General features: G+C 36.0%; 1 protein-coding gene across 1 annotated transcript in view; it reads left to right on the forward strand.

Annotated features, from left to right (window-relative positions):
* BBS9 (Bardet-Biedl syndrome 9) overlaps window positions 1-23,619 on the forward strand; it is a gene marked incomplete at both ends in the record, with an annotated part of 267,629 nt that overhangs the window by 39,680 nt on the left and 204,330 nt on the right. The window contains 6 exons of the mRNA XM_079538520.1: window positions 9,749-9,930; window positions 13,490-13,566; window positions 16,364-16,417; window positions 19,143-19,245; window positions 20,104-20,208; window positions 23,113-23,127. Coding sequence (XP_079394646.1) covers window positions 9,749-9,930; window positions 13,490-13,566; window positions 16,364-16,417; window positions 19,143-19,245; window positions 20,104-20,208; window positions 23,113-23,127 — 536 coding nt within the window. The remainder of the gene's footprint in view (window positions 1-9,748; window positions 9,931-13,489; window positions 13,567-16,363; window positions 16,418-19,142; window positions 19,246-20,103; window positions 20,209-23,112; window positions 23,128-23,619) is intronic.

Raw genomic sequence — 23,619 nt, forward strand, 5'->3', positions numbered from 1 at the left:
AAACCCCAAATGCAGACATTTAAGAACTTTACAGCTATTTCATGTATCCATGAAGAAAGTCACTTTTTTTTTTTTTGCCCTCTAGAAAAGAGCTTTATCTAATAGTCCTCTTGGATTTTCTAGTTTATTAGTATTTCGTAATATTAGAATGACTAATAGGAAATACATAGTTTGCATGCTTGTTTGTCTAATGACTTACAAAGTCATGGTTCTCTGGAGACTGTTGCTCACTGGTTTTCACAGAACCAAGACTCCTCTTCCATGTATGAGTAATAACTTCAGCTTGACATGGTTAATGTGCATCTAACTTCATGGCACTTTGAAGAAGTGTCAGATAAACTTTCTGATTCAACAACCTATCTCTGTAAAGAAGAGTGCTTGAACCTAGTGCTTCAATTCTTCATTGTTTTTGTTGACTTCCCAGATTTGAAATCACATGTAGCCCAACAGGTTCATCAGTTTAATTAAAGACATAAATCCAAGGATGGGAATTCAGAATCCTGGTATATAACCATTGCTTGAAAATGGGCTTATTTCTGTGGTATTTTGGCTTACAGTATTTTTTTTTAAAGAAAATTTAAATCTGCAGTCAATCTCCAAGGGAGTGTCTATCAGTCTGGTTGAAATATGAGCTTGGAACTAAAACTTATTCTCTGTCACAGAATCATAGTACATTGGATGGTTAGGCGAATGAATGCACTTGATGAACCTGCACTTTCCAAACAGTGGAAAGGCAAAAGAAACTGGATTTAACTGGAAAAAATATGAAGAAATACTATATTTGACTAAAGAATATGAGATGCAAAAAGGCTATCTTCTGTAGGGAAATAGTGGGTGGAGTCCAAGTAAAACCCTTTCACTGAATTTTTTTTAGCTATCCAGATGCTAGAAAATACTTTCTTCTTCACTCCAGCCCATCTGTTATTCCTTATTATAACTCACATCACCGCAGCTACCACAACTGTTAAAGAATCACCATATAAAAATGGCAGAACTTGCATATAAAAACAGCAAAACTTAGCACTTATTACATGGTTTTATGGAAGGAAAACTGCAGGAATCAAACTTTATAGTTTGTTGAAAGATTTTTCCTTTTTCTGTGTAGTAGTACTGTAATAGAAGCAATGCCAGTTATGACGCACAGTATGAACTGTTTGGTTATATGGGCATATATATATATAAAATTTTTTATTTGAGTGTTCTGTAAGAATAAGTTGCTTGATCTGAGAAGTTAAATGCAGAAACTTCTACAATCTTACTTAAACATAATTGCATTTTAAGGATATGTTTTTAGGAAAAAGGAAAATGATTGCATCTGGTTTTCATCGCTGAATTTCCACTGCCATTGTTGAGAGATAGCTGTACAAAATATTGTAGTTTTTAAAGGTCTTTCCAAGAGAAAATTTTAATGTGCCTAGTTTATGCAACCACAAAATGTGGATGTGACTGCTTTTCCTGTACCTTAGCAGGATTCTGATCCTGCAAAAACCATAGCTGTGCTGTGTACCATGTCCAGAATATACTCTGATTCATGACTGAGATTTTCTAGCAAGTTAAATTTCCAAGTAGTATACACTGTATGATATTAAACACGTGCCCACGTTGCCAATTCTCCTAATTTTGTTGCATGTCACTTACTTGCTTTTTCAAAAAGCCTAGTTTTTATGGCCATGTGGTTTTGTAAGGGTTTTGGCTTTCTTTAGAATAACAGGTAAAATATTCCTACCTTCATAGTTCTAGAAAAAGCATTAAAAGTGGAAACTCTAACTATTCAAGAACAAGACAAATTACTCCCACTTCTAATATTTAATATAAAATACTTGCTATTAAACAACTACTGTGTGGGGTGTGTTTTGTTTTTTTTTCTTTTGATTTCTCTGTGCTTGTTCATGCAGTGACAGAGTGCAGATGTAACTCTCAGATCCTGAACTCAGTGTTGGAGTTGGGTGTTGAGCAATAGGCTGGAGCTAATGGATGTACTGTGACACGTGTTCTGCCGATGGAAGTGCTGGACTTGTTTGACTAACAGTCGTTATGAAGAGCCTGTTGATTTTGAAAGTCTTGAATATTATGCTGTTAAGAGGAATGACTTTCTTTTTTTTTTTCCATACTAGGAGTAGCAGGTGGGAAACATATGCTGATCTATGGAGGTGACAGCCAGATAGCAGTGCAGAGTGCCAGAGTTCCTTCTAAAGAGCAATGGTGCTCTTTACAAGACAGGGTCATGGGGTAGTGATAAATGCTGTAACAAGTAATTGTATATGGACTTTTTTGGGTCTGAAATAATGGTGAATTTTGAATTTTTCAGGCTCATCGATGTAAAATTATGTGAGGGGCTGAGGAGAAAGAGATGGAGTTTAATTTCTGGATTGCTTTCTTTTGAAGTTATGTAATTATTCAGTCTTTTCAGAGTAAATATTCTGGAGTAAAGATACTTCTTTCCTATGCTTCTGTTCCTTATATACTCTAAAACTCACAAAGGCTGTAATGGTAGGGCATATTTGAAACCAGCGGGTGGAGTTCAGATGCTAGTGAATTTCTTTGGTCCAAAAAGAGCGATTTGCTCTGGCCCTGAGGCAACAGCATCAGAAAGAGAGCTGGATCTGATTGAGGGTACAAAATTAAAGGGGCACAAAAAGTAAAAGCGGGAGCAGACTACTTTTCAGACTTGATTAACTAAGTAGCTGTGATAGATTGGCGTGCCCAAAATGATTGTATGGCTAGGAGGCAGTTGATAGTGCTTTGCATCATGATGAGTTACAATACCAATGTAAAGCAGTGATCACTAAACTATGTATTTATTTGTAAGGTGTGTGTATCTTTCTTTGTTTTGAGCTCATGCCTCATACAGGCTGTCACTGAAAGAAACCTCACAAATGTTTTATTGAGGTGTAGTTTTACAGTGCCTAATGTTACATGTCCATAGCTGATTATCTTCCATAACCCGAGATCTGTCATCATGGTTATTCCTATTAGCCTCTTTGTAGTCTGGTCATAGGTAGCTGTCTGATTTTCCTCGTGTGCTGTCTAATATTAAAGAGCTGATGAAGGAAACAGCTAAGGCTAAGCTTTTACTGAAACCATAAACTCAATAGTGTAGATTTTGTCCGTACAGCCCCTGGCATCTTGGCATCTCTTAGGTGTTCTTTGAAGCGGTAGTGCCACTCCAGCTTGCCTGCAGTGAAATAAACTCCATTCACTACTCTGAACTGGGAAAAGTGAAGGGTTAGATGAAGAATAAACCTGTGAGGCTCACAGACCCTGTGTTCACTGTGTTGGAGCTGCCACCTTTTGGTGCACACTTTGGCGAGCCTTTGGGAGCTGCAGGTCAGACAGCTGCAGTTCAGTCTGCTGGTGAGGGAAGCTGACCTTGAGACAGTTTTCAGACTGAAGGAGGTGCACATGGAAAAAAAGCAACAGTTTTTGATCTAGATCTTAAAGTGTGTGAAGCCTGGGGGAGTTTGTTGGGTGTCAATTTAGATAATGCTGCTAAATTTCGTAGGTATTGAACTGTGAGTAATAATTTGTAACAACGTGTAGATCCTTCTTGTAACTTTTCATATATTGTACTTCAGACTCTCTACATTTTTGCCTAAAACAGGATTTTGTATTTTTAAAGTCTTGCAGCATCACTTTGAAAATCTTGTTTTTATTCTGCTTTGAGGTAATTCAGTTTAGTTCTGTATTGTAGTAGCCAGCTATGGAACCATTACTCCTCTTCAAATACTGATTTGATTTGTTTTAAGCAAAAAAGACATGAAGTTCATTAATCTTAGAAAAGTTTTATTTCCTATATATACGATTTGTAGCATGATCTTATATTGCATATCTAGCTGGGCAGTATCTGTATGGTGTGCTCTGTGCTGTAAGGAATCATAGAACCATATAATACACTGAGTTGGAAGAGACCCTTATGAATCATCGAGTCCAACTCCTGGCTCCACACAGGACCACCCATAACTCAGCCCATATTCATGTGAGCATTGTCCAGATGCCTCTTGAACTCTGTCAAGTTCAGTGCCATGACCACTGCTCTGAGGAGCCTGTTCCATAAGGGGGGAGATGATGTGCATGGAAGTCCATGACTGTGTGTCATGCATATTGTTGCATACAGTGAGCCCTTGCTTTTAATTTGCCGGGCTATTACACTAACCCTGTTAAATGAATAACTCTGTAGTTCATCCGATGTGACACAGCAGCTTTTAGGACTCCTGCATGAGAGGCAGAGCCACTTGCCTTGTCCGTGCCAGCCTCGTGGCAGCACACCATGCTGACCCGCAGGTGGCAGTAGCGATTTGGCAGAAAAGATCCCGATCCAAACTGGTGAGAAGTGCTGTTTTCTTTTTTTTTCTTTCTTTCTTTGTTTTTTCTTTTTTTTTCTCATTTGGTCATTAGACAGCTTTTTTAGCCTTGTAGGTGAAGAATCCCTTGCAAAGGCAGAAGTGCACCGGTTCAAGAAGTGTGTCAACTTGCCTTCCAGGTTTGCTGCTGTGCTGTATGGTGTCACCATGTAAAGGTGACGCCTAGAGTTGTGTGGCTAGTAAAAATATCCTTGCTCTCAAATACAGAGTGAAGGAGTACTGTCTTAGAAATGGGATCTGAGAATTCCATAGGCATTCGAAATTCAAGTTTTCTATTCTGTTCCAACTATCAGAGCTTGTAAGAGGAGAAGGTTTTGACCTGTTAGCTTAGTTGTAACTTTTTTTTTAACTTTTTTTTTTTTGCAAGAATTATGGTAAAATCAGTTTTCATTTTCCACTTCCACTTACCTACTTTTTTCTAAGACCAACAATGCAAAATTATGACATAAATTGAGTGGAAAAACAGTGCTTTTCTATGGAAGAATAACACAAATCATTTGCTACTTAATTATGTTTAATAGAACGCATATGATCAAATAACGATAGTTCAATCTTATAATTACATTATGTTTTTGAATGGCCTCTTCAGAATGTCATACGCATACAAGTGTTACTTTTGTGATGTCAAACCGAGTGAAGATTTTTAAAGGGGTACGGATTTTCGAAGTTACACAAGGAAGATCAAGAGGTACGCAGTCAAAGATCAGCGGTAGCAGTCAGTAAATTGCATCAGTGATACTTCAAACATTCAGCTGAGGGCCTGATTTCTGAGTATGTGTCCAGTGACAGAGAAGGCTTTTGACCTTTACTCAAATAATTTCGTGTTAGAAAGTTCTTAATTTGTTACAACTAGTCTGGTCTCCTCTCAGCATTTAACCAACTACTTCACACAGTTACAGACAAAGTGGTCTCAAAATCATAGAGAGGCTCAGGATAATTTCTCTAAAAGCACTAAACAAAGAAGTGCAATTGTAGTTTTGCTATTGCATACAATAAATTACTTTAGAGGGTGATAAAGAGAGAATTGCATTTAAAATGCTTGAGCAAAGTTCAGGAACTATTTTCATGGTTCAGTGGTTTATAAATAATACATCATCAACAAAGGACTGAAAGTTGCACTGCAGAGCATTTTGTTTTCTGTAATTATTGTTATGAGTAATATCAGTGATATAGATGGCTCCTAGAAATTTTGATTGCTGTTACAGATTTAATTTAAATTAATTTAATTTAAATATAAATACTGTAAGTAGCCAGACTTTGTATGTAGCTTAGCTTGTCCTCCAAGTAGAACTTTGGAGAAGTTGAATCTGTAATTCTAAGGCAATTGTTTGAGTGATCAATTTTGGTATTATATAATCGGAAGCATGCAAAGCATTTTAATTTCTTTAAGAGTTGTTGTCAGCAATTTGTTTAGTAAGAGAAGAACTACAGAAAACACATGCCATTCTTATTACCCAGAATCCAATAAAGATAGTTTCTTTTTCAAATCATTACCATATGTGAGTAGGAGTTGCTTTGTACTGTAAAGTTATTTTAGATACCAGAATAATTTGTTTCATAGCTTGAGTTCCTCACTGTTAAAAATGTCCCCTTAGATTTGCTATTACTTTGACTATTGTGTGATATATAGTTTTAAAAAAAAAAAAAGAAAAAAGAAAGAAAAAAAGAAAAAAAGTTTATAATAAAAGAAATTTAACAAGTAATTGAAATTCCAGATAATGTGTAGAATGTGCCAAATAAATAATGGCATTTGCAGGCATGTTGCAGGAGTGCAGTAGCTGTGGGGAAACTACTATAAAACTGTTAAATACACTCCCTCTTCCCTTGCCATCTTTAAGCACTGTTATAAAGCCTTGAGAAAATAAAGCAATCTTGACTGGCTGACAAATGTTCCAGCAGAGAAATTAATGTATTATAAATCATATGTTGCAACTGGTTAGCTATATTTCTCTTATTGTTTCTATTGATGCACAAATTCATGAAGAACACTAACAAGGAATGATTTGTGAAAAAAGCTTCTTAGAATATTTGTATGTCTTGTATTGAACGATCTCTTTTTAGGACCCATCAGAACAGTAATTGAAGCTAAGGAAAATAAGCATTTTTAATGCTGCTTTTTTAATACAGTGATTTTGTCCCTGAGCTAGTGCAAAGTTAAAGGGCACCATGGCTAACAGGAAAGTTGGTCAAAGTGTTTATTTAGGATGGAGTTTTTGAATGTGCATTCTGTAATAGCTTCTTTTTGCTGCCATAAACTTCAAGTCATTAAGGAAAAATTGATTTGTACAGGAAAATCACCAAATTGATTTGAGCTGGTTGTATTTGATAGATTGATTGTTTGCAGATGACTGCCAATTAAAAAGATACATAGGAAGGACTGTATTTACCAACTGTTTTTGAATATGTGATGTTGTGCTGGTATATTGGGGGGGTTGGACTCGATGATCTCTGGAGGTCCCTTCCAACCCCTACAATTCTGTGATTCTGTGATATCATCAGAGATTTATTTCTAACAATGTAGCTGTGCTGCTTCATTCCCTTTATTCACATTCAGATGTCCTCACGGAGCTTTCCTTCTTTCTTAATGGATTTAGAGCCTCAGCAAATGCATTTTAAAATTTTGTTGTCGTGTTCAGGTGTCGGAGTTCTTTCTTCACTTATGACTGAGCTCATACAGAACTATTTGAGTAATTATTGCCACAATTTTAGGCACTATTTGTTGTAACTAAACAATAAATTATGAAATAGTGTATTTTGTAGCTTGGAAACTTGAGCTACCCTCATCTTCTTCTACAGTACTCCTTCTTAAAGACTTCTCTGCACCATGGTCAATACGGCAAAGTTCTTTGCAAATGCTTGGCAGGCATTAGTCGAAATCTGATGTATTAGGTATCATTTGCATACTATACCTTACAAAGACTGAGATAGGACCCAAGTGTTTACAGTAGCCTGTCTCCTTGCACTGTTTGTATGAAGAGCTCAGGGTTAGCCCAGTGTGTTTGTTCCATGTGCTGTGACAGGATCCTGAAGATGTAGCCCAGGTATACATTGTACAGAGCCTTTTGTGCATAAGAAGACTAGGATGAACAGAGCCCTATCTGATCAGCTCTGCTCATACATCCAGCAACAGACTCACTCTTGAGCAAGGAAGCCAACTACAGTGTGCAGCAAATATTCAAGCAACCAGAGAGACCAGGACTGATACTTAGTTCCACATCCTCTCACTCTGGATAGAGAATTTTCAGTTTGTCAGAAATAATTTTGCAAACTCCCAAGACTCCAAGTCGCAAATGGGCCGCCACACTGGCATGACAGCTGCTAGCACAGGTATTAGGTATGTCAGTTAAAAAATCAATATTGTCTTCTAATTTTTTTTTCCTTAATCTATTTGTAAGGGTAGACTTTGAATCTTCTGCCTTATGGTGCTCACAAAGACAGGCTTCTGTTACCGTTTGCATAGGCTTTGTAGTGAATGCTAGTTTTTAAAAACAAAAATTTGACAAGCTAGCTGGAAGCTTTTCTGTGACAGTAGGAACAGTATTTCACAGTGTTCCCAAAAGAGAAGGCTGTTTGTATTTAAGGGAAGTCTATATGATAAGGGACATGATGTGTTTTAAGTCTCTACTGTGCGTATTCTGTTCCAGAAGACACTTGAGTTTTAATGATGCATCTGCAGAAGAAGACAAACTAAGGAAGGATACTTATTGTTAAAAACACAAAAATAAAAACACAAAACACAAAAATACCTCAATTTCCAGAATTTCTTATCTGCATAGTGCTTACTGCAGTTGAGCCCTTAGGTCTGTATGTAGATTTACTGTACAGAGTTAGAGTGATCTCAGCTACAGTGAAGTTATTTCCAGAACATTTGATCACAGTCCTGAAACCAACACTTGGATACTGGCCTTAGCATTCTTTCAAAAACATTTTGGAATGTCTAATTTAAACCATCAGCACCACCTGATTTGACTTCATGATTACTTCACCCTGAAAATCTTTGGAATGAGATTCCCTGTTTGTTTGTACTGGTTGTTGTACTTGTTCAAGACACCACAGAAAACCAGATTGAATTGCATTATTATTATTATTATTATTATTTTTAAACTACCTGTTTTTTAGTGAGGATTTTACTAGAGGAAATGCTTGAATGACATAAATGTATAATGGTTAAAATCCTTTTTGTTATTTCTTTGCAAACTGTGGCAAGGATGTTTATATTAGAAATGTTTTATATGCATCTAGTTAGTGAGATAGTGCATTAGGCTTTCTTCTCAAAATTAAGTTCCCTATGTTTAAGGACTAAATGATTTAATATATATTTGCTTTGTGTAAGGACAGTTGTACTTGGAACAGAAGCAGTGCCTGCTACAAGTATGGAAGGTAATAAGTATGGAATAAGAGCATATTATGGGTGTGAATATGATACTGTCTTGTGATTATGAAAATAAATATAAACTTCTGTTTTGATTGAGTGCCTTACAAATAAAATGAAAGTTAACTGTCTCCTATTTTTTGCTGTTAACGTCCTTACTAGTTTTTACTGTTTAGTTCCTCTTCTGTTTTTGAATATCCTTCAAGCTGAGCAAGGCATTTGCAGTACTCTCATTTATCCCATGATTTTTTAAATACCTATTCAAATGTTTTACGTGCATCATATCTGATCAGAAAAAAATGAATGGGATTTTGGAGATTGAAGTAGTGTTCCCTGGGGAGAAAATAGACTGGCGTGTAGCTAATAAAATAATCATTTGTACCAGTCCGGTGTAGCATAAGGGAAACTTTGGGACCCATATGATCTCCATACAGATCCGTGTGGTCTCCTTTCTGAAAGGCAATGCAAGGAGGAGCCAGCCAGGTTTTGAAGCCAGCACTGTAGTTTCAGTAGCAGTCAAAGAATGGATAAGGGGTGCTTCTCATATCCAGTGGTTTGTTCTAAATGCATCCTTTCCTTTCCCTCAATTGCTTTTCCATTTAGCTAATTGCTCCTCCTGCATACCAACCTGAGTATCCATCCTTAGAAATAAAAACTAAAAAATGAGTCACAATTCATTGGAAAAAAAAGGTTACAACTGTACTGTGTATTTAGCTTGTTTAGCTTGTTTGTTCTGGTGCTTTGCTTGTCTTTTCTAAACAGATTCTGAGATATCTGCAGGATACTTAAGTAACCTTCTATCACAGAGTGGTGCTTAAGTGTGATTGCAATAAAATAATTAATGAACACATCTAAATTGAAGAATAAATGTTATTTTCTCTTGGTCAAATAACTTAATAAAACCAGAAAGTTCTATTACATTTGTACATAGAGCTGTAGGATAAGGATGAATTCAATGTCGTAATTACTCCAATGATTCTTTACAATTTCTTAATGAGCTTTACTTTTTATACAGAGGTCTGAAGGGTGTCATAATTACTCTGAGTGACAGTGGACATCTGCAGTGTTCCTACCTTGGTACTGATCCTTCGCTCTTCCAGGCTCCTAAGGTTGATTCTAAGGAAATAAACTATGAAGAATTCAATGCTGAAATGAAGGAGCTTCAGAAAATCATCAAGGAAGCCACAAAAACACAAGGTATACTTCTCACATTTATTTAGTTTACTTAGTTTATTTAGTACTTAGTTTAACTAACCAGTTTTCATTTGGTTGGTTAATAATTTATTTTTCTGTCTGTTTTCATAATTCCCATTGGAACTTACAAGATTTATGTGCCCAATTGCACGTAATTATCACTTTTGCAAAGGTTTAGAGGAAAAAAACTGACAGTGCGTGCTCTGCCTAAAAGCAAGAAAGTGCCAGAAATTTCACAGCAACAGTCTGCTATACCTCTCAGGCGTTAGAGAGAACAGAGGTATTGATAAATTCTGTTCTGTTATTTCAGTTTTCTTCTTAAACATTATGCAATTAATAACGAATGACTTGTGTTAAAAATGATTTTTATGACTCTTTCAAAAGTGATTGCATTTGAAGAATATAGTGAAGGATATAAAAAGCGTAATAATGATCAAAATAAACAATGTGATTTATACATATTGCATACACGAGGCACTGGAACAGGCTTTGGGCACTGGAACAGACTCACCCCGTTGTAGTGGTCACATCATCAAGCCTGCTGGACTTCAAGAAGCATTTGGACAGTGCTCTTGGCCTTAGGATTTGGATTTGAGGTGATCCTATTTGGAGCCAGCAGTTAGACTCAGTTTTCCTTGTGGTTTCCTTTCAACTCAGGATATTCTGTGATTCTAATAATTTGTACTGAGCTTGTTCAAATAATGACGCAATTTCCTACAAATATCCTTTCAATTTTGCATTTTGTAACTGAGGCATTAAAACAGAGGATCTGACTTGTGTGGGGAATTGGAAGCATGCAATTTTACAGCAAATTATGGAAAAAATTCTTAGACAACTAGAACCAGTTAAAATCTCTTTCTGCTGATAACATGTTCTTAATATGCACTGAAGAATTAGTTGCTCTTTTCTTTGTTGAAAATTGTTAGAAAATGAGATTTATAAGCTGAAGTCTTGAGCTTGATTCTACAACGCAAAGATTTTTTTATGTAATTGCATATAACTTTGTTTATTATTGTCATAATAGACCAATGTTAGTGTTATAATATAGTGTATAGTGTATTTTCTTTTTTTTATTTTTATTTTTAATTTAACAAATCCTGTTGTTTAAACATAGATGTGTATAAAATTTCATTGCTTTTGCCACAACCCTTCTAGTAAATATTTGACGGTTTCATCTATTGTAAGTCTGTTTCATCTGACTGTTACAACCAAAGGAAAGACAAGCATGATGAAAACATCTGTTTGTGAAGTGAATAAACTTTTGTTTATTTGTCTTAAAAAATCGTGTGGAGAAATAAAAAACGTAACTGTCCTTTACAACTTTCTCTAGTAATAGTATTAGATCTCTAGTGATAGTATGAAATTGACTTGTTTCCTATGAATTTTGCTGACCTTTTACTTTCCTATTTTGCTCTTAATTTTTTTTTCTTCATCAGGGCCTTCCTAAGTCTGATTTAAGGTATAAAGTATTTTAGGAATGCTCTCTTCATTGTGGAGATACGCTCTAAGGAGATTTTGCTTTGATTTAACTGGCTGTAAAATCTGTTAGAAAGCCTTTGCTACAAGGAAAACTTTTCACTTAATTATGAAGAATGCTTTCCATTTAGAACGATTTTGCTTTGTCTCGTTTTGACTATTTTAGATCCTTAGCTGTCTTAAAATAACTGTTAATCATGTTTAGTTGAATAGGGAATACCTTTGAACACTGCTCACCATTCAGTTCCTCTAAACATGATCTTTAAAATGAGCGATTGATTTTTCTGTCTTGTGGATTCACATGTGTGTAAGTGAGAGCTGGTGTTGTTTTGAAAACATCTACCCTTACATGGAAATATTTTTTCTTTGTTTCATTTTGGCTTCCAAAAATGGAAGTCATTTGGAATTAGGTCATCATATAAAAAACGTAGAACAGCTATTTCCATAAATAAATCGTGTATTTCTGTTCAGTGCTGACCATTAAACTGTTGAACTTCAGTTATTTTATACGTTTTGGAGGAGGTTTTACATTACAAACTGAAGAAAAATTTAAAAACCTTTCTTTTCCTTAACTGTTAAGCTAACATAAATCTAATGATATTTACATCAGCTTAGTTGGCTTAAGTGATTAACCATAGATGTTTGACTCAGTTTAACAGTAAGAAAAATATGAAGCTTTTACATAGGCTTTGTTTTTGTTGTCTGTCTTATTTCTAGCAGAAAGATGACAATGTGACAGAAGTTGCATCAGACTTTGCTGAAGGAGAAATTGTTAAATAGGGTTAGAAAAGGAAGATCTCTCATCCAAACTTACTTGTTTGGGATTTTTCTGAGTTATATGCAATTGGCAGTTGTGTGCAATTGGTATTGCTAATAGGTGATGTTGGAGGAATGTGCTTTGATTTTACTTTTCTTTTTCCTTGTAGTAAAAGGAAACTTTTTCATGGAGCAGAATGAAAACTAATGAATAAAACTAATAAATATTCATATAAATGAAAACTAATAAATAATTTCCCTAGTTTTCTCAATAGAGTTTTTTCCCTCTGCTGTCCTGTTAGAGACATAAGATGCTGTTATGACCCACTCGTTGTGGGTCATTTTTGGGACCCTACTTATAATAAAGTTCTTGCAGCTTTCTGAAAGTGCTCATGTGCTCACTTATGCAATTAATGTTACTTTCCCCTTTGCATCAAGTTTTCTTGCTCTTTGTTGTTTTTTTTTTTCTGGGAATATGAATTTCCTGTTTGGGTTTTTCATTTTTCCAGCACATTTAGCTTTGAGAGATAAAAGTATATTCCAGGAAGACACAAATACCTTAGAGCTGGCCCTTTCTCCCTCCTTGTTTCTCCTTTCTCCCTGTACCCACTTAGAAAAGTGCATGTAACTTTTTGCATTATGTAAATGCCTTATTTCTAATTCTTAGAAAATTTTTAACGTGTGGTTTTACATTGTGGATATAAATGAGTTTGTAGAATTCTTTACCTTGCATGTTAACATTCTTCAAATGAATCAGGTGACATAGTGTAAACCAGCTGCAAATAACATAACAATGTTGGTAAACCTTTTTATGCAGAGGAATTTCTAAAATTGGTTTTAGTGACACTACGCTGTCGGACAGAGGTTTTCTGCCAAGCTTTTTCATCATGAAATTATGTACATCAAAGTGTACCGTATGAGAGATGTGTGTATTTTGGTGACAGGGTACTTTATTATAGGTGTACTGTTATATATATAACTGTGGAAAAAAGTAACAAAAAACAAAAAAACCCAAACTAAAGCAAAACCAAAGACTTACCATTTTCCTGGGACCATTGAAGATCGTGGATAGCATATGTAAAATCCTGTCACAGACTGCATTTAAATCTTTTTTTTTTTCTTTCCATAAATCAGAAATCCAGTATGGAATCCAGGCTTAAGCTGTCTGTAGAAATCTTTAAAAAAAAAAAAAAAAAAAAAAAAAAGAAGAAAAAAACCCCACCAACCTGGATCTTCTTTTGTTCAGAACCTCCAGGCATTGTTATTGCTTTTATAAACGGAGGTGTTTGTCAAAAAAGAGCTCACTGATTTTTCTCTTGTTTTCTTTCAGATATTTTGCCCCAGTCTGAAAAACACAGAGACCTAATTGTCACTGCAGAAGTTTCACCAGACTTGGATGTGGAGTCTGTATGTACATGTATAAAAATAAATGACAACCCTTTATTGAGAGCCCTTCTCGCTTCTATTTACAAGCAGTGCTGCCTGACATGCTTCTCTTTATCTCTTTAAATGTGCTGTTAATGGATGATAACTTGCTTTATAGCAAATGTTCAGAGACAACTTTCTAATGCTGCAGAGTTGAGTCAGATTGTCCTCTATCTTTAACAAATCAGAACATTGGGTGAGAGAAGTAAAATTAGAAAATAAGTCAATAACTATAGATATTATTTATGTAGCACGTTAGATACATAGAATCACATGCAATGCTAGGTTGTTACAGTTCACAGCTGCCTGTTGGGTAAGTGGGTGGACGTTGTATACTTCCACTTTTTAGGTTTGAAAACAGCAATGAAATGTGAGGTATTTTTGTAGTAGAATTGTGTATATCATAGCCATCATGTTTATAGATATAATAACTTGCAATGCACATGGTATATTTCTTCATTTTTGTATAAACAGTTTTTAAGACTGTTTGCACTCATACTTGCTATTTGAGGTAATGTCTTCTGCACTTGTTTCTGGCCTATTTCACAGTTCATGATATAGCATAAGCTTTATATCTTTTTAAACATAGCTGAAAACTAGTGATTACTATTTATTTGTTTATATTTGGAACTGAGCTTCTGCATAGCATCCAGTTGTCTTTCAGAAATTTTCTTGTTAATCATTTTAACTCGAGCAATTAAAGTTATGCTATCTTTTAGTTAGTGACCTTTCCAATTCAATTTTGGCTAAGCAAAAGTGAAGAGAAATTTTCTTAAATCTGGAATAATTTTGTGTTATTGAGAACTGCTAAAGCAGTTAATAATGGGGGGGAGCAATACTAGTGTCACCCTCAGGATCTTTGCCCACATACAGTGCACTAATTACTCGATGCATCGTAATGAGTAATCTCTGGCAGGGTGTTATTCAGTATTCTCTGGTGTGGCAACCTAGCTAGAATTTATTGATCTTATATGCAAATGTAATTTACGAAAACCAGTTCAAATCCAAATTTAGGACAGTTTATATTGTTGGTTAAAGTTTTTTATGTGAGCCTTTCAGGACATGGTCATTGCACTGTAACATATGTAACTAATCATTTCTAGCCACTAATTTCTGCAGAAGCAATTTTCAGGACTATCTACCATTTTAAAAATACACAGGGAACTGCATTTTAATACTTTTAAAAGTCTATTTGATACCTTTATTTAAAGTCTATTACTATTACTACTGCTGCTGTTGCTATTATTTGATAGAGACCTTCTTATAATATGGCCTAGCACTTGCCTGTGGAAAAGATTAGCTGGTGAGAAAAAGGGGCAGAGTGCCATGATCTTGGCTAACTGTTATAACCTCCTCACAACACTTGAAATTGTTGGGCCTGCAAAATGCTGTAATGTTGTACTCATTTGCCCAACCTTCCAGATGCAGGTGGTCTGCTTTGGATATAAGTAACTCAATATACTGAATGAACTACAACCTTTAATCTTTATGATATCTTAGCTTCCTGAAGGGAAGAGTTTCTTGGTTGTTCCTTCAGTATCCATCTAGGAAGGGAAAAATATTCTAAGACTTGTCACAGACGAGGATGAGTAAAAGCAAATGTGAGAACCATTTTAGAGCTTCTACAGGTTTGCAAATACTATTTCTCATGTGAGGAGATATAAACTGTGATGTGCAGTAGGAGCAAAGAGTATTTAATGCCATCTCTTAAGTACAGCCTCTGATTCAGGAAGTGATTATGGTATGGTATGAATATGGTATACCAGGGCTAGGATCAGCCTCTTTGCATCCATGCTATTGTTTCAGGATCAGCCACTGGTAACTGTCAGAGATGGTTTGCTTGACAAGCCAGTTGTCTAATCCAATATGAAAGTCCCTATGTTTTTACAATGAGGAAAAGTATACAGTGCACAAATAAAAGTCCTGCTTCTAGAACCCAGAGAGAACCTACCACCTTCCTGACTTCTTAGGAACTTTGCATATGTGAACCTTATATTGTCATGCTGAGGTGAAAAAGAGTGGATAAACCACATAAGATTTATTACCATTATTATTTTGAAAACATTGCTCCCATCGTAAGGGAGTAAATTTGTGCTGGGAATTTAGTATTACAGCAGAAATGAGGTATTTCTTTAAAACTAACTAGTTTAGACAAATAGGAAAACTTCTTAAACTGTTGACACGACCCTGTTGCAAAATTAAATCTGTGCATAAAACGAGATATTAAAACAGTCTGCAGTGCCAAGATGAATTTTGCATTAGATGAAATTACCTAATGAAATAGAAATAAGCATGAGTAACAAAATGCCTGCCATAGTTTCTTTTGAAGTTGAAAATATATTTATGGTTTATAAGATTGCGTGCTGTGTGCTGTGATTTTATAGTACATGCTAAGATTTGGCCATTGGTAGATTGGAAGTCACCTTTCCCTAATAAGTAACAGGAGGAATTTCCAACATTTAAATAAATATACAGAAAAAGGAAATGTGCCAAGCAAAACAGTTCAAATATTCATATATACATCATAGTGTATTAGTTCCTTATATAAACAATATTCATGAGCTATTCCTATCCTCTTTGCTGGCAATTTCAAACAGGCTTTACGTTTTCAGGAGCTCAGAAATGTATTTTGTGTATTTTAGTCTGTCGTCAGAACGGTAAGTCCTTTACAGTTATTTCCTTGTTTGCTGTGTCGATGATAGGGAAGTAATATTACATTTATTGTGTTCACTCATTCATGCATAATACTGAATTTCTGTTTTCATCTTTTTCTTCACAGCAAGCCATTGACAGCGAAGTAAAAGCAGAGGTAGTACCGTCAGTCACAGTAAAGGTACTGTGCCTAACTCAACCCGTAGTGAATAATAGTGGCAAATTTTAGGAATTTGTAGTGTTTTCTGTGTGTTTCACTTGTATTATGACAAGGAGTAGAGCTGGAACTGCTTCTGTGTACTTATTTCTCTTTTCCTTCGTATGACAAGTATTTATCTCGCAAGACTTCTGTTGAAGTTAGAAGTGTTTGGAATTTGGATAGGTTTATCAAGAAGCTACCACAAAAATAAACAAATAAATAAAGGGTGGAGGGAAGTTTTTGAAATAATAAGAACATTTTTCCAACACTTCTCAGAGCAGGTAAATATTTATTTGCTCAAAACATAAGGATTGTTACCTTCAGCTGCCCTTTAGTCGTCAGTAAGCAAGAAATCACTTGTAAAAGCAATTTCACAAATTTTGTTAGTGCAAAAAAAAAAAAAAAAAAAAGCCAGGAAAATCTAATCTGAAAATTGACGTAATTGCAGTCCTCCCTGAGAGCTGTTACCTCTGGTTATAAAGGAAGTGAGAGTGGATGTGCAAGTGTAGCTTCTCAGTATTGCGTAGGATAATTTTATTTTTTGAGTTTGAAAATCTTTTCTAGGACTACCAGTGGAGGAAAACTGGGGCTTTGTTTTTGAGGGCTTTGTAATGTGAAAAAGAGCTTAGCAGAGCTAGTAATTGAAGAGAACTCCTTTCATTAATGTAGCTTAATGGTACTTAGCCCAGCATCTTTCTCTACATTTTCAAGTGGCACAGTGAGGGAGGATAAAACCTTAATCCTGATCAAGTCTGTGATGGTTTTGCTATGAAACCTTGAGCGTTCGACCTGATTGTATTTGGCAGTACATTAGGCTGTTTGCTACCTTAAAATACATGATGTAAATAGACTTCAGAGAAGTATGAATTTATCAAACCACAAACTGCAGCTCCTTCAGAAAATTTTTAATGGAACTAGGTGCTTCTGACAAAAAGTGCAGTAAAAATGGATTCGTTTCAGTTCAGACTCCTATGTCTGAACTGACATAGGTTCAGAAAGCAGAAAGCCAAGCAGTATTGAACAGTTCTCGAACTGTAGTTGAATGCCTTGACTTGTTTGGAGGATTGGGAGTCAGGTAGGAAAGATGTAGTCAGACAGAGGGTCGCAGAATGAGTATGTCACATGGCAACTCCATGTGGTTTATAGCCTTTTCATGCTTTAGAGAGACTGTTGAAGATCTGACTTTATAAAGTAACCCTATGAATTACACTTGGTGCTCCCTCTGGAAAATGTGTAGGTTTGCCTAAATTACATATGAAATGACCAATTTGGGTATAGTAGCTGCTTTAGAAAGTTGATAAATAGTCAGACAATTAGCTTGCACTGAATTTTTTGTGGTTGCAGTCAGCAAATCTGTCAGTGCCCAGCTGGTTGGCTTAGAGCTAATGCAAGTGGGTTTACACAGCTGCATTCATTGAATTACATTGGACCTGAAATAGTTCTGAGCTGAGGGCAAGAATGGCTTTTTAAAACTGTACGCCCCTCCTTTGGGACTGAGGCACAGAGCAGATACTCTCCAAAAGCAATTTATGAAGAGCATTATTTCATTTTTAAAGTAATGCTTTGAAAGTTTTGTAGCAAGTTCAGATGTCACTGTCTTAATCAAAAATTTCCTGAGGTGTGCACTCTCATGTCTTTTTGTACTTAGCGAATTTAGCATAAGATCTCTAAGTCTATTGATTTCTTCTTTACTGTTTTTTATGAAAGTTCTGTTTTCAGAAAATGGAGCTGTTTACCTGATGTATGCACAGAGCTCTGTGTGATCCTTCCTGGTTTTATTTGCACCATGAAAAGCCATGGATGACCTGAGGGCCTGAGTCTGTAGCTCAAACTTATTGCTGTTAAGTCAAATTAGATGTTACTGTTCATTCATTCAAAGTAGTCCACTAACACTTCAATTGATTTATAACTTTAAGAGTATTTTCCTAAACTGATATTACTTGCCTGCAGTGAGTTAACAGGTAGACCAGAAACACAAAACAAGTGATAATAAATAGCAGATCATGTATGTACAGACCATGTTCAGAGACCCACTAAGGGGCAATCTTTTGATAACCATTCGTTTTGTAACCAGTTCTCTCTCTTAGCAGTAGAAACACCCAGCGCCACTCCAGCTTTGTAGTTAGGCCAACTCTCGTAATCTAAAGATTTAGGTGTGCTGGGCATACTGTATAATAAGTTGTAAAATTTGCTTATAGGAGAAGATTGAATAGAACTTAATTCTGAAATTATTCAGAAAACTGTTAATTGTTCTCAGTAGTTGGAGAGAATAATTTCTTAGGTTAGCTTTGCTTTTGTTTATTTATTAATTTTTTGCTTTAATTGTCTGAAAGAAACAGTATTTTATTTTTCTTTACATTAAATAAATGACAAGAAAATAGAAGTAAATGACATTTGCAAAATGTTAACATATTTTAACTAGGAGTTTGTCGTCGGATGGTCTTTGGTTAAAGTTACTAAGAATGTGAGAAATCACCTCTTTTTTTTTTTTTGTTGCATTTTTAATTTTTACTTTTTAATTTTGTAAGTAAATGAGAACTGTAGAAATTGTTTCTGCAGTTGAAACTTGAAGTTCTTAAACGTTGCTGAAGTGGTCACTGCAGGGTTTTATGGTCTTTTTGCTGGTTGTGTGGTTACGTTAATTTTCTGCTATACAGAAATCAGTTTGTTGTTTGATTTAAATAATTCTGTATTTCAATTGCTCTAGGTAACAGTACAGAGCAGAGTGACGGCGCAGAAGCCATACCTGGTAGTGTGTGTCCAAGCTCCACTAGCAGTGACCTGTGACCAGTTCACCTTTAACGATTTAGGTAAGTTATTGTAATACTGTTAAAACTATGGCATCATATTCCTTTTTCTGAGGATGTTGTAAGCTGTAGTTGAACCTCCATCAAGAGAATCATTGCTGATACTGCTGTCCAAGCAGTTGCAAATATGCCTTATGTACACTCTGCAGCATCTTTCTTCCATTTGTGGAAAATGACAAAAAAAAGTGTATAGGAGTGGAGTTGCTTCCATGATTACAGTATGATATGTGGCAGGTGAGAAGAGACAGGGTGACAATTCAGTGATGGAGACAGAAAATCAGTTTATTGTCTGGTCTTTTTATGGGGGCTTTTTAGTGGGTATTTTTTTTGTTTTTTTTTTTTGTGGCAGTTCTGTCTTTGTAGAATGGCGGTGGTGAGCCAAAAGCAGGGACAGAAAACTTCACCTGTTTGCTAGCCTAACACGCTAGAACTTAATAACTTTTGGTGATTCTTCCTATAAGATTGCAGATAGGATTTCTTTGAAGGTTGTGAATGGAGTTGAGGAACAGAGAAGTGTGTCCTGCTGCCTCAGTTGGGACCAGTTTTGGATTGAATTGTGCATTACTGAATCCTATTGAAAGAGGAATTGCTGTTCTAATCTGAAAGGACAGTTCTTGTTTTTCCTAAACGTGTGACAAGAACAAAGGGCTTTGTAGGATATTAAAATTGCCATATGAAACAACATTTGCTTTGGAGTTTTCTGACTAGATTGTAGTTTGTTAAGGGATAAAGGTAAATGAATGGAAATAACTATCCTAATTTCACAAAGTGTTTCCTCGAAGTTTCCTGGAAATGGAAAGTGTATTGCTTTCATGTGGATGCTTCTATTATTTGATGTAATTTTTTTGTTTGTTTGTTTAGATCCAGGATCATCTGAAACTGTGGTCCTGTCTGTCTTCTTGAAGGGAAATTTTCCTCCATCAGAACTAGAAGGAGATTGTGTGTTTTCATGTAATACACCAACAGGTAAGCCTTTGAAGATTACAAATTTTTTTTAAGGTCTTTTCTTTACATGTTTTTTGTGAGCTTTGTTTCGAAAAACTTTAAAGGCAAATAGTAATGGAAGAAATAATTATATAGCAGATGGCTCTGCTACCAGTCAAGAAGACCTAGACAGAGTGAGTTGTTGAGTTGGGCTTAGAAGAACCTCATGAGCTTCAACAAGAGGATGTATAGGGCGCTGCACCTGGGAAGGAATAGCCACATGCATCAGTACAGCAGGGACTGACCTGCTGGAAAAGGGGCTCTGCAGAAGGACTTTAGGGGCTCCAGTGAGCATGAGCCAGCAGTATGCCCTTGTGGCCAAAATATCCAGTGGTATACTGGGGTGCATTAAAAAGGCTGTGGCCATCAGGTCAAATAAGGAGATGTCCCCCTCTACTTTGCTCTGGTGAGGCCACATCTGGAATATTCTGTCCAGTTCTCGGCCCCTGAGTTCAAGAAAGACAGGGAACATCTAGAGAGAATCCAGTCAAGGGCCACAGTCATATTTAGGGGCATCTCCCATAGGAGGAGAAGCTGAGAGACCTGGAGAAAACTGAGCAGGGAGAGGGGGAAGGGGGTTTCATCACTGTCCATAAATATCAGAAATGTGGGAGTCAAGTGGATGGGGCCAAGCTCTTTTCAGTGGTGTGCAGCAACAGGGCAAAGGGCAGTAGGCACAGACTGGAGCACAGGAGGTTCCATACAAACAAGAGGAAGAAATTTTTTCTTTGGGGGATGACAGAGCACTAGTACAGGCAGCTCAGAGAGGATGCACAGTTTCCTTCTCTAGAGCTGTTGAAGACCTGCCTGGATGCTTTCCTGTGTGACCTGGTATAGTGAACCTGCTTTAGCAGAAGGTTGGACTTGATCTCCAGAGGTTCTGTCCAAAATCTGCAGTTTTGTGGTTCTGTGTAATAATGTATATCAGAATCTTGTCTTGCTGCTTTTATTTATTTTTTTTGTAGCATCATCAAGGTATGTAAACAGTAAATTCATAATCTTATGGCTTGGGAAGCAGCTGTACCAGCTTTCCCTCTGCCGATCAATTTGCTTCTGTTCTGCTCTTTAAGGGACCACCTCTTGGAGTGAGAAGTTAATTACATCTTTATGACTATTCAGCCTTCTGGGGCTGCCAGCAAATGTGACAATAACTGCCTCCCTACAGAGGAAGAAAATAAGCATTGGGAGTGATTATTCCTCACTTCCCTTTTAACAACAGCTTAACGTATTCATTCTAAACAAATAAAGTGACCCGTAAGAATAGAGATTAAGTCATTCTATTTTATAATGCCCTAGTGACTCTAATAATAGAATATGTAAATTTGCCCTGCTATCCATAAGTGAAGACTAGTTTACTTAGTTTGCTACACACAGCCTCAGGAATATGTGTTAGGCTACATGAAGAGCTCTATTTATGTAGGGCTTCCAAGTTACGATAAACGCAGCATAGCCCAGCTGAAGCAATCTGTTCTTTCTTCACTTCTCACTGCTTGGCTTTGCGCTGCACCTCCTCCCTTGTTGTGCTCATACAATCAGAAGTTATTACTCAGCCAGATTTGCTGATTTGGCTCCTTGCATGCACTCAGAGCTGTGCCAGCACTAAGGGGACGGTAACACAGAGTGAGCTAGCATCAAAGAAACGCACGTTATCCTATGTATGTTCTTTTATTTAAGCATCACTTCTTACTTGAAACATTTTATTTATGACAATAGTCTACGTTGTGTGTCAACTATTAAAGTAGTTATGCACTTCTAGACAAAATTGAAGCTCGGGTTTTTTTTTAAGAACTTGATCTTGCCCTTGTTAGATTAGGCTTGAAGGTATGGGCAGAGGATGGAAGGAAAAAGGATATTCCTCCCTTTTTCTTAAGAGCCTACACAAATGGCTTGTACTACTTCAGTCCTCGTTTTTTGTGACTCTAAGACTGCTTATGCCTTGTGAATGACTTGCTGTAACTTCATAAGTATCCAATTTAAAGTGGTATGGCTTTAGACAGCTATGCCTTTATAGATAGTATTCTCTTGAGTGTCTTGGATCCTCTGATTCTGAAAGCATGCTTTGTGTTTTGCTGGTTTTGTGTCAGTGATTTTGCTTTCCAAGATGAGAATATCAAATTTAAGTGTTTTTTCTTATTGCCAGATGGATGTGTTATTGTTTAATTCAGATGATATTAGTTGCACCTCTTGTATTTTAGTTATTAGGTTGAATTTAGCAGGTAGGAAGGTAAAGAAACCTTATATCTTGAATACGTTTGATTACTTGCAATAAACAATTACTTACAATAAACAATTACTTACAATAAAAAAATCCCCAGAAAACATGATACCTAACAAAATCAGTGAAGAAAATTAATAATAATACAAAAAGAAAATCAGTTATAGAACTTACAAAACCTCTAAATAAAAGAGCATAAACATTAAGATCTTACAAAATTTTGGATATTCATTTAAATTATTAAATGAAATTTTTCTGTTCAATTACATAAAAAAGCAGAGTTTATTCTGCTTGTACAAGGCAAATAAATCCTTAAGTAATATACTAGGACACACAATTTGAGTGCCTTTGAGACCTTATTTTATCTGAATACAGACTTTTTCTTCTTTAACATTTCATATTTGTGGCCAAATCAGTCTTCAGTGCATCTCTGTGGGATTCATACAGCTGAATGTTAATATGAGTCATGGAGTTGGACTGAATTGTGCTATTGATGAATGTGGTCTCATGTCTGTTTTCTTTTGGCACATACTACCAGGTTTTTATGCATTGTCTACTTAACAGTCATTTCTTTTAAACCTGTTACTACATTTTCTTTTCTTTCCTATTAGGGTAGCATCTTATGTTTTTATCTTTTTTTCCCTTTTGTGCTATTGCTGGTTATACGGTAGAGCTCAATCCTGAAGGTAAGTGAATGGAAAAATCAGGCGTGAATGGTCTCATGAGTGAGCATATACTGAATAAAGCAGATCTGGAAGTGAGCTATTACATCACCTATTATTTCTTTAAGCTTTTCTACTTGCCTTGGATAGGTGGTGCTACAGAAGTGTGAATATCTGAGAAATTTGAAAGTAAATGAGGCTTAGAAATAAAAAAAAAATATTCATGGGAGAACAGAAATTAGTAAAGACATTTGCAGTATGAAGTATGTTGAAGTATGTCACACTTTAACATATATAGCATATAGAAATCTTACAATGTACTAAATAATATCTTGTGCCTTGAGATGGAAAACACAATCATATGTTCCTTCGTTATTGTATTTCTAGCTCTCTATTCAACCTTCGCTAAGAACTCATTGGGTAGCAAAATCACAGCTGTGGGTTTTTTGTTGTTGCTTTTTTTTGTGCAACTGAAACAGCCATTAAGGTTTTGTAGCTAACTCCATGCTGTTTGGA

This window comes from Tetrao urogallus (assembly GCF_951394365.1).
Source record: "Tetrao urogallus genome assembly, chromosome: 7".
In the NCBI taxonomy this organism is placed as follows: Eukaryota; Metazoa; Chordata; class Aves; order Galliformes; family Phasianidae; genus Tetrao; species Tetrao urogallus.